This window comes from Rhinatrema bivittatum, chromosome 18, assembly GCF_901001135.1.
Source record: "Rhinatrema bivittatum chromosome 18, aRhiBiv1.1, whole genome shotgun sequence".
Lineage (NCBI taxonomy): Eukaryota > Metazoa > Chordata > Amphibia > Gymnophiona > Rhinatrematidae > Rhinatrema > Rhinatrema bivittatum.
The window spans coordinates 47607028-47621511 of NC_042632.1; the positions used below are offsets into that span (position 1 = coordinate 47607028).

The following is a 14484-nucleotide window of genomic DNA, read 5'->3' on the forward strand; positions in this document are numbered from 1 at the left end:
GATCCTTCAAGTGGAGCTGTCGTCTCTCAAAAGCCAAGCTGCTAGACAGAAGTGATCCTCTCGGTCTGAAAATAAGGGTCTCTGCCGCAACAACCCTGAGAGATGGATCAAACGAACGGGACCATCTACCGCTCGACGAAGAAGGTCCACAAACCATGGCTGGCATGGCTACTCGGGTGCCACTAGAATCACCCTGTTCGGATTGAAGCTTGATGCACCGCAGCACATGACCTACAAGAGACCACAGTGGAAACAGATACAGCAGTAGATGTGTCGGCCACAGCTGAATGAGAGAGTCGATGCCCTTCTGTGATTGAAAAACCAATCCATCTTCGTATTTCCTGGAGTTGCCATGAGCTCCACCCCTGGTCTGCCCCACCTGGCCTGAATCAAGGCGAAGGCCTCCACTTATAACTCCCACTCCCCTGAATCTAGACGCAGTCTGCTGAGGAAGTCCACCTGCATGTTGTCCTCTCCAGTCACATGGGAAGCAGCTATTCTTACCAGATGTTTCTCCACAAAAACAAATAGTTCTTGCACCTCCAGTGCTACTAGACAACTCTTTGTTCCACCCTGCCGGTTGATGTACGCCACTGTTGTCGCATTGTCCAAGAACACTCGCACTGCCTTGTCTTGAATGAGTAGGAGAGATGCCAGTAAGGCTTTGCGCACTGCCCTGGTTTCCAGCCGATTAATGGACCAGGGTGCCTCCAACGACCACTAACCCTGGGCCGATTTCCCTTGACAAATTGCCCCCCCCCCCCCAACCAGAGAGGCTGGCATCCAAGGTCACCACCACCCAGACAGGCACTTCAAGGTCCATTCCTTTCTCCAGACTGTGCCGAGACAGCTACCACAAGAGACTGGATCTGGCATCCTCTGGCAACAGCAAAGGAAGCTGAAATTCCTCCAAAAGCGGATTCCAATGGGATAACAGCGCCCTCTGCAGTGGACACGTGAGCAAAGGCCCATGGAACTGTTAGTCACCTCAAGATATTTCAATAGCGCCCACTTAACAACTAACCTCTAAGTCTTGAGTTCGAACCTGGGAAGGACAGGAGCTCCACCGATTGATTTACATGAAAGGAGGACACAACTTTAGGCAGAAAGAAGGGAACAGTTCTTAGGGATACACCCGTATCTGTAATCCTCAAAAAGGGCCCCCTACATGACAAGGCCTAGAACTCCGAAACCTTCCGAGCAGAACATATGGCCACCAAAAAAATCACCTTCAAAGTAAGATCCTTAACAGTCGCTCGCTTCAAATGCTCAAACAGGAGCGCACACATGGTTTTCAAAATCAAGTTAAGGCTTTCCTGAAGAAATGGATTCCGAATCGGGGGATGCAGATGTTTCACTCCCTGAAGAAAACACATTACATCCTGATGCACTAACAGGGTAACACCCCGGATCTTACCACGGAAACAACCTAAGACCGCCACCTGAACCCTCAGGGAACTAACGGACAAGCCTTTAATAAGATCTTCCCGCAAAAAGGCCAACATCTCCCACAGAGGCCCAAGTAGGCTGTATCCGATGATCCAAGCACTAAGCCTTAAAAACTCCACACCCTGACATACTTCAGAGAGGTGGAAGCGTTCCTGGATTGCAAGAGGGTAGCGATCACACCATCCAAATAACCCTTATTCTTTAAATGCTCCCTCTCAAAAGCCAGGCCGCTAGACAAAAGCGATTTGCCTGATCCAAAAACATGGGACCTTGACACTGAAGATGAGCTAACTGTAAAAGACCGTCCACTGCTAGGTTGACTTAGTCTGTGAACCATGGACACCTGGGCCATTCCAGGGCCACGAGAATCATGTCGCCCAGATGAAATGCTATGCGACGGAGGACTCTGCTGATTAGTGGCCAGGGCAGAGACACGTATAGGAGAAAGTTTTCCCTTGGCCTTCGGATGAAGACATACACTCCTTCTGCACCCGTCTCCTGCCGCCAGCTGAAGAACCATAACGGGATCCACCGCACCCAATGCAGAGTTCTCCTGAAGGGTGTCAATACCCAGCTCATCTAGAACCGAGGGTATAAGAGGGGCTAGCTCCTCTCTGTGGAAGAGTCGCACCACCTTGGGATCATCACCCTCGACAGCCAGCCTCTGAACTGAAGAACGCTCCGTGCCCTGAACCCCGACATCAGGGTCACAGCCCCTGGGGGGGTCCTGCCCAAGCGAGTCATTCTGAGCCAAGCCCTCAGAGGAACTGTCCGTCGCGGATGGGGGCAGAGCAGCTTGCAGAAGTCGCCGGGCCCTTGGACCCCCTACTTCCTCCAGGGCCCTGGACCTCTTCGCTGATCTGGGAGGGGCCTCCCTGTCCACATGCTGCTTAGCTGACTTCTTGCCCTTAAAGGCCTTAAGCACCAGTAGAACGAATTCCGAGGAAAAAGAAGAGGTGTCTGAACCTTCCTCAGACTCAACCCTGTCCGGAACACGCGGTCCCTGACAAGATCGGCCCCCACCTGCGGTGACAACGGTGGAGGGGATTCCCCCTCCCCCGCAGTATGCACAGGAGACTTAAAGGCCAACAAAATGGCCTCCGTTCCTGCACTGAGCAGGAAGGGGTCCTCGGGAGACTGCCGCACCGGAGAAAGCCGATCAAGCTCCCAGCGCCCGCTCCCTGAGGAGCCCTCCCCGCCGGGTATGCAGCGGGAGCACAGGCCGCCGCGCGAAAGGAGCGCGCATCGCCGCAGGATATACAGGCCACGCCACGCCACATGGCATGGCTGATGAGAAATGCGGCAGAGTGGGAGCAAAGAGAACCCGCCGGAGAGACAGGGAGCCAGAGAGCCGCTCAATTAAGCCGGAGCACAAGCGTGTGGGAAAGTGTGCAGCTGCCCAAAAGAGAGTCTCTCTTTTTTTTTTTTTAATAAAACTTTATAAAAGCGAATAAAATCAAGCACTTCCCTGACAAAGGCAGCAGGCTCTGTCCGTCTCCTGCAAGGTGAGTAAGCTGGGACCCCCGTTATCAACCCTGCCAAGCACCAAAGATATGAGGGCTAAGTAAAGATCCCCAACCTGAGCTCCTCTGCCTCAAATACCAAGGGGGATAGTCCGCCCCGGACCTGGGAGGCTATCGAGCTGAATCTTCCCTCTTCCTCTGTATTTTCCTATATTATGTTTTTTGCACCTCCACCATCTACTGGAGACAGACAAATACGGAGGGACAGCACCTCAGCATAAGTGGCAGTGGCAGTCAAAACTTCTCTGTCTCCATCTGCTGGAGGGGAGGCAAAACCCAGGAGTCTGGACTGATCTGGATACATACAGGGAACAGGATTTTAGACAAGCAAGTCACAATTATGTCTGTGTGTAAAGCGTGGGCATTTGTTTGCAGAACAGGAAGGAAACATACACACTTTCAAAGCGTTGCAGATATTCGCGGGGATGCTGGGGTAGACATACACAGATTTTATAATCCGCACCTAATCCGCGGAGGTTGTGGCCATACACATACATACATGGGATTGCGCAGGGTTGTTTGAAAGAATAAACAGGTATAAATGTCACACCCACGGAAAGTCTCAAAGCAAAAGCAAGTATGTGCTCGCTGTCTGAAAATAAGTGCAAAGCCCATGTGTAAGAAAGACCCATGAACAGTTTGAAAAAGAAAAAAAAAAATCACTACTGAACTGGAAAGAGCTTGGCTTACACGAAACTGTACCTGTGCCTCCGCCCCCAGGTTCTTCTGCGCGTTGATGATCAAAGCCAGTTTCTTGGCAAGCTCCAGTTTTTCGGCATTTCCTGCTGTGGGCATCGGGAAGTGGGTGGTCCCCCCACCCGGGGCTGCCATGTCCTTCACTCTCTTCTTGGAGTTGAACATGCTCTCGATATGCTCATCGATCTAAACAGAAAAAGAATGAGGATGAAATGTGCTAAACCTGCACTCAAAACCACAAAAGTCAATGATGGGGGAACTGCACTTGTGAATATTTGTGTTGTCCACTTATTTTATGCTACAAAGTATCTATGTTCCATCATCTCGCACACTCGTGCAAGTCAGCTTTCCTCACCCCCGTACAAAAAAAAAAAAAAAGAGGTGTGCATCGGAATAAGTAAAGAGAATCACGAGGCCTGATAAAAAAAAAAAAGGCACTTTTCTTCCTAGGGCCTCAAGAGCACTCATATCAATAATATTTTGCTGCTTCCCCTCCTAAACCCACTCTCAGGCACTTCAGGGTTTTTCAAGAATTGTGAAAGCACTGAAGAGATCCAGCATAGCAGCTATATTTCTGCACTTTCACACTTTTTGGAGATAAAATGCTATAGAAAATCTGATTTTTTTTATTACAGTGCTATCAAAAGGGTTTCGCCGAAACGATCCAATCCAGGCAGGCCCACTCTCTGCAAGGTACTGAACCCTCAAAGAACGCGTGTGCTGGGGAAAGAGGAGTTCATTTCTCAGCCCTCAGAAGAGCTAGGAAAGCGATCGGCTCTTCAGGAATCCTACCACTTAAACCGGGCTCGGAAGGAGGTCAAGGCCAAGGACACCTACATCAATAGCCGCATCTTCATCATCCGAATCCTGCAGGCCAAGAGCCGCCTTCTGCAGTTTTTTCCTCTCGTTGGCCAAAGCATGTTCTGTTTCATCGAACTTGAAACCCTTGCCAGAGAATCCGCTGCTCTTTTTAATGATTTTCCCCTCCTAAGGTTTTCAAAGAGAAAATAAGACTTAAGGTGTCCTTTGGAAGCAAGAAGTAGTCATTTGATTGACTTTTTTCCCCCCACAGTCCTCATAAAAAAAAGCTGCATGAAGGCTACAGTGCAAAGAACCTACTTACTGACCAAAATAAAGCTAAGCCTTGACTGGTGACAAAACTATTTGAATTGTTTTATATCTGGTGCTGCTCCCAGATCTCAAACCCAAAACAAAGGCAGGCGAAGGCACCTGTCCAACAGCATTAGTGATGGAGCCTTCTTACTGGAGCCGACACCCATCCAAGCCACCCCAGAGCATCCTTGACTCCTTGTATCACACTCCTTTCAAAAGGGTGAGTCCTCCTCATTGCTACCTCCCCCAAGAAACAGGGAGCACTACTTACAGCCTTCTGCTGGTCCTTGAAGTCAGCCCAAAGCTTCTCCAGTTCCTGTGGAACTGGCATTCCCGACAACTCCAGAGCCTTTATGATATCGCCGGCATACCGTGCTTGATCTTCAGTGATAAAAGTGTATGCGTAGCCCTGGGAAAGAGAGATGCAAAACAAGAAAAATGTATGGATGCAGGTATAATTTAAAAAGAGGACCACTTTTATCCGGCTAAATAACTCTGCCCCTCACTTATCCAGTTCACTGATTAGCCAGATAAAACATTAGTTGGTTCAGTGGCCAAATATTCAAACAGTGCCACTAAGTCAGAACTTAACCAGCTAAAATGGGGCTGAATATAGACCTCCCAGTGCTTACTGACAAACTGCTGTCATCGTGTTTTCCTGGCAGCTGAGTCTACCATGCAAAAAATATATATAAATATTTCAATAGAGGAATTAATTACACACTTTTACGATAACTCGTGTCCAGTGCGAAACAGAGATGCCCTGGAAATGTTCGCCGATCTATTACCTTTCCATGTGATTAGATTGTAAAGCACCAAGCACTGGTATTTCAGTATAAATACGCATCACATACTTTGTTGCCCGCTCGTCCGGTACGGCCTGCTCTGTGTACGTAATCTTCATAGTGGTTGGGACAGCTGTAATTCACCACCAGTATCAGCTGTTTCACATCCAGGCCTCTCGCTGCTACAGAAGTGGCCACGAGCAATCTGCACACGCCACTCTTAAAATCATTGATGATGCTGTCTCTATCATACTGATCAATGCCTGCACAATATCAATCAAGTAAAATATTATCATGGTGCACGTGTGCAGCAGTTCTGTCCCAGATGTTATACACTGCTTAAACAATATATCAAGCAAAAGGAAAGGCTTCCATGAGCCTAATTAGGGGTTACATTTATATATTATCTTTTGTTACACTTCAAAGTGAATGACATTCAGGCACTGTAGGTATTTCCTGATTCCCAAAGGACTTACTATCTAAGGGCTTCATATACTAAGCCCGTGGTATTTTTCCCGGAGCAGAAAATACCACGGGACTTACAAAATGCTAGTACTCGGCACTGCCACTTTGTGACTCCTGCGGTATTTTCCATGGCAGTAAAATACAGCCGGGAAAAATACCGCAGCATAAACAGACCCCTAAATTTCACGCACTGGCAGCCCTGGGACTGTGGGGCAATCATCACTTAAATGTAAACATTTTTTTAAAGTAATTTTCTGTTGCAGATCATTCAAGTACTTTCCCAAAACAGGTCATAATCTCTATCGGGCCGATACAGGCAGGCGTTAATTTCAGCCAGCACTGCTTTTCTGTCTTAATATCATAGCGATATTAAGTCGGAGGCCCCAAAATTTAAAAAAAATTTTTACATCGGCCAGCGGCCCACAAGTCAGAAGACGGATGCTCAATTTAGCCGGCGTCCGTTCTCCAAACCTGTGGCTGTCAGCGGGCTCGAGCACCAACGCCGGAAAAATTGAGCATCGGCTGTCAAACCCGCTGACAGCCGCCGCTCCTGTCAAAAAGGAGGCGCTAGGGACGCGCTAGTGTCCCTAGCGCCTCTATTTACCACGGGCCCTAATTTGCATCTTCTTTCCCCCCCCCCTGAATCGCGCGCCCAGGAGAGTGGCCTGCTCGCCTGCTCTCCCGCGACGTTTACTGAAATCGGCCCATATATAAAAGTCATTCACAACTGGTACCAAACCTTGGGAATATACAGACCTCTAATTCCCAATAGTTTAATTTTAGGCAGGTCTCTTTTTTTTTTTTGCCCCAGACCCCCCCCCCCCCACGCAGAATCCCTCGCCTGCCAGGAGAGCTGGAGGAATGTGTCCCCTCGTGCAGAGAGTCGCTACGGCTCTCCCTCCCTGGGATCAAGTGCATCACCTCTGCAGCGCTCCTGACCGCAGAGAGCCCCAAGCAGACAAGACATTCCCACCCACTAGCACTGCAGCCCAAGCAGACACATCTCTCGCCCAAATGACAGAAAGTCTGGCAGTACCTCCATGAAGAGACATGCAAGGGTAGGAGGCCCTCATTAAGTCTTTCAGCAGGCCATCCGCATGCTCCTGCTTATCCACAAAAATAATGACCGAGCCGGCCTCCTGGTAATGGCCCAACAGCTCAAGCAACTTCAAGAACTTTTTCTCTTCTTCTATCACAATCTGAAACACAAAATAACCAAAAGGCCCAATCAGTGAGTTCTTCCTTTACTCACAGCTATGGCAAACAGGGAAAACTAGCTAAATGGTCCTTTCCAGTGCCACACACTGTGGGAAGTCGCAAGAAATGCCATTAATGCCATCTAATGGCTGAGACAGCAAACTATCTGTCTAGCGATAATGTCTATGCCAAACATGAAGAAGAGCCTGGCACGGAGAGAAGCAGTGCTCTTATCTGCAGCAAATGTGGGCAATTTAGCTTTCCAGCCACTGGTAAAATTGCGCACACCACAATAGCGCACACTAGCCAAAACAAATTAGAGAACAGTGCTTTCTAGTTAACACCACAGAAAGGATAAAACAGTAACTTCCTGCAGGTTGTCAGACCTGTAGAGCTGACAGATCTCTGCCAGAGGATGAGAAAGACCAATTAAAGCTAGAGTAGATAAGGAAAACTAAGCAGTCTGTGTGTCAAATTGTCTTTATCTGCTATTTTACTAGACAAAAAGACGTTTATCGAAGTAATACGGGACTGAAAGCACGTATTTTCTTAACGCCAAGCACACTCACCACTTGCTGCTCCACATCAGAGCAAACCACACTCCTGCCTCCAACCTGCACCTCGATAGGCTTATTCAGGATCCGGCGAGCTAAGGCTTCCATAGCTCTGGGAAAAGTGGCAGAAAACATGACGGTCTGACGATCGGGCCTGACGTTATCTACAATACGCATCACCTGTTCAGGAAAGGAACAAACTGATTTACGCCTCTCCGAGCAACACATATTCAGACGTCACACCTAAAGCTGCGCCGCTGAAAAAGCCGCAACACTTCAAAATACAAACGTTTGCTTCTGATCTGGAGCATTAAATAGTTTATTCTCCTCTCGTAAGATCCATGCATGAATTGTGTTTCGTTTCTTTTAGAATTTAAATTAGTATACTAAGGGAGCTCCTGGGATGTCCTGGCATTACCTGGGGCTCGAATCCCATGTCAAACATTCTGTCCGCTTCATCCAGCACAACGTACGTACCTCTGCGCAGGTTTGTCACGCGACCTGTGAAAGGGAAAGAAAAACAAACAAGGGGAATCGGTCACTTCATCTGCAGCTCACAAATTAAAATGCCAATTCATTACTGTTCTGAATTAAACTAAGAATGAGTATATAAATTAAATCTTTTAAGATCAGTTGACTGCATATCTGTCAAACATACAGTGCTCATGGTAAATGCACCGATTCATTCTAGCATCTGTGTACAGATGTGCAAGGCCCTTTTTATTAGTTTGTGTCAAACCCTTTTCTTGCATACCATTATAGGGCCAGAAGAACCTGTAAAATTCAGAAAACAGCCCTCTGCATAACACATCATAAAACTAAGAGTGAGCTGGAGCACGGAGCCACATCAGCCCTTATCTGACAGCGGCCACCTAGGAAAAAACATATTAGAGATTACAGCGCATGTGTACAAGGCAAAACCCCAGCCATAAATATACCTTCCCTTTAAATCATCACCTATGTGCCTTCCACTATGTGGAAAGAAAAGATGCTCATGGATAATAATTATTTCTGAACAATTACTAAAATTCCACATGCAATTTTACAGTTCAATAACAAAACCAGTTGCAGAAGTTACATTTGGAGTGTGTTCCGGACCTTGGGCCACACGGACTAAGGGGTTTCTCGTCTGACGGAAAAACTGTGTGTGTGCTACCAGCTTTCTAGGTAAAGTATATAAAATGTAAAAATAAAAGGTCAAACGGTTAACCAAAATAATCTGAGCATGAAGTTCCATAAGGGGTGATCACTTTTGCTGTGAGGAGTTTTTACAATGGACACTTGAATCCGAGTCTCCTCTAGATGCACTAAAATTAAATATCTGGATTTTAATTCAGTATGAGTGGAAACGGAAAACTTTGATGGAACAGTAAGAAAACTTTAAACTTGAAAAATTAAAAACACAATTACAATTATCCTTGACTCTTAGTTGTAAAGAGGTTCATGAAGTTGAACAGAAAACTTCATACTAACCCATACATGTATATAATTAAATATATCTATGTGTGCATGAAGTCAGCACTTTGCAAAAGTACTCTGGAACAGCATTAATTTACCTACCTTTGATGATTAAAGTCTTGGAATCCCCGTTCTATTTATCTTGAAGAGACTTTTTCCACAGAAGTTGAATAATGTCAACAGTTTAGTAAAAGTTGTGATGAACTTTAATAATAAACAAGATTTTTGTCTAACAAAGCATGCAATAACTATAATTAAAAACTCCCCTTAAAGCTGCAATCTCTCAATTGAATTTACTGAAGTTTCTACATGCAAACCACTCTCTTTCACGCACAGGGAAGAAATTATCAATTCTGACTAAGGGTCAGATGTACTTAAACATTTTTCCCATCAACATAAAAAGGCGGGAAAACTCTTTAGTACATCTGGTTCGAAGGCTTAAATCAACTTAACTGTGTTTTGACCAGCAAAGGAAAATTGTGTCTTTCCTGCTAATTATCGTTTCTGTAGTACCACAGATCAGTCCAGACTCCTGGGTTTTGCCTCCCTGCCAGCAGATGGAGACAGAGAAAGTTCCACGGACACCGTACATAACTCAATGTGCCACCTGCAGTCTCTCAATATTGACCTGTACCCAAGCCAAGATGACAGTAACAACCATAAATTTCTAAGCAAGCTTCTAAGCAAACTCGCTCCCCTCCAACGAGCCGAAAGAAGGTGAAGTTGACAAAAAAAAGACAATGAAAAACTGGCTTCCCAAATTTAATATAAGATCAGCTCTGAAAAACTCCAACAGCGCCGCACTATACACAAAGCAACAGTATAGACCTCCCCAGCAAATGGGCAGGTCTCTGGACTGATCTTTGGTACTATAGGAACGAAAATCAGCAGGTAAGAACCAATGTTCCTTTCCCTGCATGTACCCAGATCAATCCAGACTCCTTGGATGTACCTAAACTCCCCTTAACTCGGGTGGCACATGAAGAGTTCCGCTTGTAGAACACTCTCACTAAAGCACATGGAAGCCGGATCCCCGACATCCAAGCGATAATGTCTAGCAAAAGTAGGCAACGACTTCCTAGTAGCCGCCCAGCAAATTTCACATGGAGACACCTGCTGTGAGTCAGCCCAGGAAGTCACCTGAGAACATGTGAAATGCGCCCCTAAACTCCACGGCAGCAGGCACACTTAGAAATGTAAGTCAACTTTATCGCTTCCCAATGTTGCCACCTGGACACTCAGTTAAACACCAGAACCTTTCTGTAAAAAAGCTAAAATATGCAACACCGTAGTCTGAACAGGCTGAGGCTGAACTCCGTCTACAGCAAAGCAGGACTTGAAGATCCTCCAAATTTGCATATACGTCAACGATGTAGAAGGTGGAAATAACAGCTTCGGAATATCCCCGCCATCTTAGTTGTCTCATCTCAGAAATGAAACTACAAGAGAGAAGTGAGTCGCCTGGCCCAAAAATATTGGGCACTGGTGGAAAACAGTTGATCGATGTTCAAACCTCAGGGGCCCTTCTATGACCATGTTGATCAGATCTGGGAAGCATGGTCGATGTGGCCACTCTGGAGCTACCAGGATCATGTTGCCTAGATGTTTCTCTATCCGAGGTAATTCCTTGTCCACCAGAGGCCATGGGAGGGAAGACAAAGAAGAATCCGAGTCCACGGCAGCACCAGAGCTCCGATTCCTTTGTACTGTGTTCTGTTCAGGGGCTGTAAAACCGCAACACTTTGGTATTCTCTTTGGTTGGGATATCCCTATCTTCCGTGAATGAGACACATTGCTGCCTCCGACAGCTCCCATTCCCTGGGGTCTAACTTTCCCTGACTGATAAAATCCGCCTCAACGTTGTTCACTCCATCGATGTGAGATGCTGCCAGCCACTCCAAGTGCTGTTTCTGCCCAGAGAATCAACTCCTGGGCCTCTCAAGTTGCTCCCTGATTCTTGGTCCCGCCTTGACAGTTGATGTAGTCCACTGTCGTCGCATTATCTGATATGATCCATTCTGGATCGCCGCATAACCTTGGCAGACAGGCAAGCAACATGAAATGCACTGTATTCATCTCTAACCGACTGATAAGCCATGAGGCCTCCTGTTTCGATCACTGGCCCTGCACAGACTGATCTTGCCACACTGATCTCCATCCAGAGAGGCTTGCATTGGTGGTGACTATTATCCAATTCAGAATCTTCAATTCCGCACCACGCTCGAGATTGGGGCAAGTAAGCACCACGAAAGACTGTCCCTGGCTTCCCCCTCTAACGGAAGAGGAACATGAAACTCTTCCAATAACAGATTCCTGTGGGAATAGAGCACCATGCAGAGGCTGCATTAATTCCAATGTCGATGCCATTGAACCCAGACCTGTAAATAGTCCCAGACCCTCGGCCCCAAAAGCTCTAGCAGAAGCCTAATCTGATTCTGCAATTTCAGAAATCTGTCTCTGTAAGAAACTCTATCTCCACCAGTGTGTCGACCTGAGCTCCCAGATACTCCAGAGTTTGTAAGAGGACTAAATGGCTCATTGCTAGGTTCACCACCCATCCTAAAGACTTCAAGCGCATCGGTGCCTTTTGTACTGATTGTCATAAGAGGTCATTTGATTTTGCATGAATGAGCCAGTCATCCAGCTACAGATACACCAACACACCCTCCTTTTGCAATGCAGCTGCCCCAACCACCATCACCTTGGTGAAGGTACATGGAGCCATCACCTGCCGAAAGGAAGGGCTTGAAACCGAAAATGTTCCCTTAGAACCATGAACCTCAGGAATCTGCACTGATAGGGAAAGCCTCAGAGCTAGACCCATCACTCGTGAGGCTTGTTCTACCGGTGCTGTCATGCTTGATACAGGACACCCCCCCCCCTCCCCAAATGCTTTTGCTGCACGCATACTCTGTTCCTCCCCGCACCCACGGCACCACCAGCACCTCAACAGCAAGCAGGGGAACAGTGGCACGGAGCCAACACCCGGTCTCCTCTGCAGGCAGAGAAGCGGCTGAAAAACCTCATCACTGAGCTCCCCGAGTTGCTGAGGTAGCTTCCCCCACCCTGGAACCTCGCTGCTGCACAGATTCCTCTATCGAGTTCCTTGTTCTCTCTCTCTCTCTCTTTTTTTTTTAAAACTCTGAGAACAAATAAAAATACATAGAAACCAATACTTTCTTTTGGTGCAGAGGTTCAGGATCCAGGAGCACAGGCAGCATGGCAGTTCAGAAAAGAGCCAGACCACTGGCTATATCCATCTCTCCTTTTGCCAAACCTTAGTGACCAGCTCAGGACAAACTGAATAAAAGGGATACTTTCCTGCTCCACTGGGCTTGCAGTGCAGAACTTCCAGTAAGTTCCACCGCTGTCTCGTAGGGGATGAGGGATCTGGACCTCCAGATGTCCACCCTACGTTGAGGCGGATTTTATCAGTCAGAGAAAGTTAGACCCCGGGGAATGGGAGCTGTTGGAGGCAGCAATGTGTCTCATTCACGGAAGATAGGGACATCCCAACCAAAGAGAATACCAAGGTGTTGCGGACCGAGCTATTAGAAGGGTCACCAAGCCTCTGCTAGTCTGCCTCAAACCAGAGGGTATGGCCCCACCAGGACTTCATAACCCCCTGGAAGGATCCAGAAACTTTGTCTTTTAATCTCTTTTTTTTTTCTCTCCAGACTGCAGGTTTTGCACATCCATCATATGCTGGAGACAGAAAAATACTAAGGGACTGGAGGTGGCACACTGGGTTATGTAAAGAGTCAGTGAAACATTGTCTGTCTCCATCTGCTGGCAGGGAGGCAAAACCCAGGAGTCTGAACTGATCTGGGTACGTACAGGGAATCTCAATTAACAGGATTAACAATGATATTTGATGAGCTGATGGCAAAACAACCCTGACTGGTTGTCTACTGGTATTCTCTTAAACAAAATCTAAATATTTATATAGTGTATTTTAACATAATCTAGTAGTGCAGCAGTGTAACTGTATTGGTCATGAAGTAAATTGAGACCCTTTGCAGGATCTGCTATCTTTTCTTGAATCAACACTGTACATGAGCTTCAGAGAACTTACTGGCCCCTTCTGAACTGTGACTAAATACCTGTGAAGCAATCACAAGGTGGGTGGACTCAGACCTCTGGCCTTCCTTTAATCTAACCAACTATAACAACACAAATTTGTGCTACGAACCAAAATATTTGAAAAAAATATATAGTTTTAAGCAGCAGGGCCTCCTACACTAGAAATTAATTTTTTTCAATTCTGTTCTGGAAATTTGAGCGGAAAAAGAAAACTATTTTCTCCAATGCATTGTTCAGAAAGAAGCTAGTAGGGGGTATGATAAAAGCTCCAGTTATACCTTACTTAAGCTTCTAGAAAAACCCCAGGCAACGGGAGACTTGAGCCAAACTAGTAGGCCCAGTTTTACTACCACCATATATCAGAAACCTACAGATAAGAATAATCTACTGAGATTTGTCCGTTTTCATTGGAGCGTGTTGAAGAATATCCCTATTGGACAATTCTTGCATTTATGCAGAATTTATTCCATGAAGCAAGAATTTTGTATACCTTCTAAGAAGTTGTTTTGGTGTTTTTTTTGCAAAAGATTATCCCTATGATCGTTATAAAAAGCATAAAAGAGGGGCTGCTCTTGCTGATCATCATGTGTTTTACCTTTCTCCAATGAGTTGCAGACTGGTGACATTATTAGGAAGCACTGGTCTATTTTCAGGTTAACCCAGTGTTTAAGGAAAAACCTATGATTGCTCTTACTTGAGGTTTGAACTTGAAAGATACTTTGATGTCAACCACTAGTGGGTTTTGATAACCCTGTCATTCTAATAAATAAATAAATAAATAAATAAATAAATAAATAAAGTCATAACAGATGTGGAGGCTGTTCATTGTGTGCTTTATCCATTTAGACAGTGGTGGGGCAGGTTTATAAACTGAGGCATCTGACGGACTATAATTCACAAATGGTTGTATATGTAATTATATGTCCATGCAATTTGCTATACTGTGTATGTTACTGTGTAATCTGCACTAAACAATTATTTTGGAAATATAATAATATAGAAAAAAACAAACATCAAATACATGTTAGGAAAACCACTAGATTTGTTTAAGACCTGTATTATAGAACAGATTGGTACTGGTTTATAAGGGAGCACCCTCTGAAGCTCTGTCTGACTCCATCTGCTGGACAGAGGACATAACCCACTGTCTGGACTGATCCG

General features: G+C 46.0%; 1 protein-coding gene across 1 annotated transcript in view; it reads right to left on the reverse strand.

Moving 5' to 3' along the window:
• The window catches only part of DDX46 (DEAD-box helicase 46), a 51801-nt gene that overhangs the window by 5779 nt on the left and 31538 nt on the right, over positions 1-14484 (reverse strand). The window contains 7 exon segments of the mRNA XM_029583861.1: positions 3675-3854; positions 4506-4655; positions 5053-5190; positions 5636-5829; positions 7068-7230; positions 7798-7962; positions 8201-8283. Of these exon segments, the coding sequence (XP_029439721.1) occupies positions 3675-3854; positions 4506-4655; positions 5053-5190; positions 5636-5829; positions 7068-7230; positions 7798-7962; positions 8201-8283 (1073 nt within the window).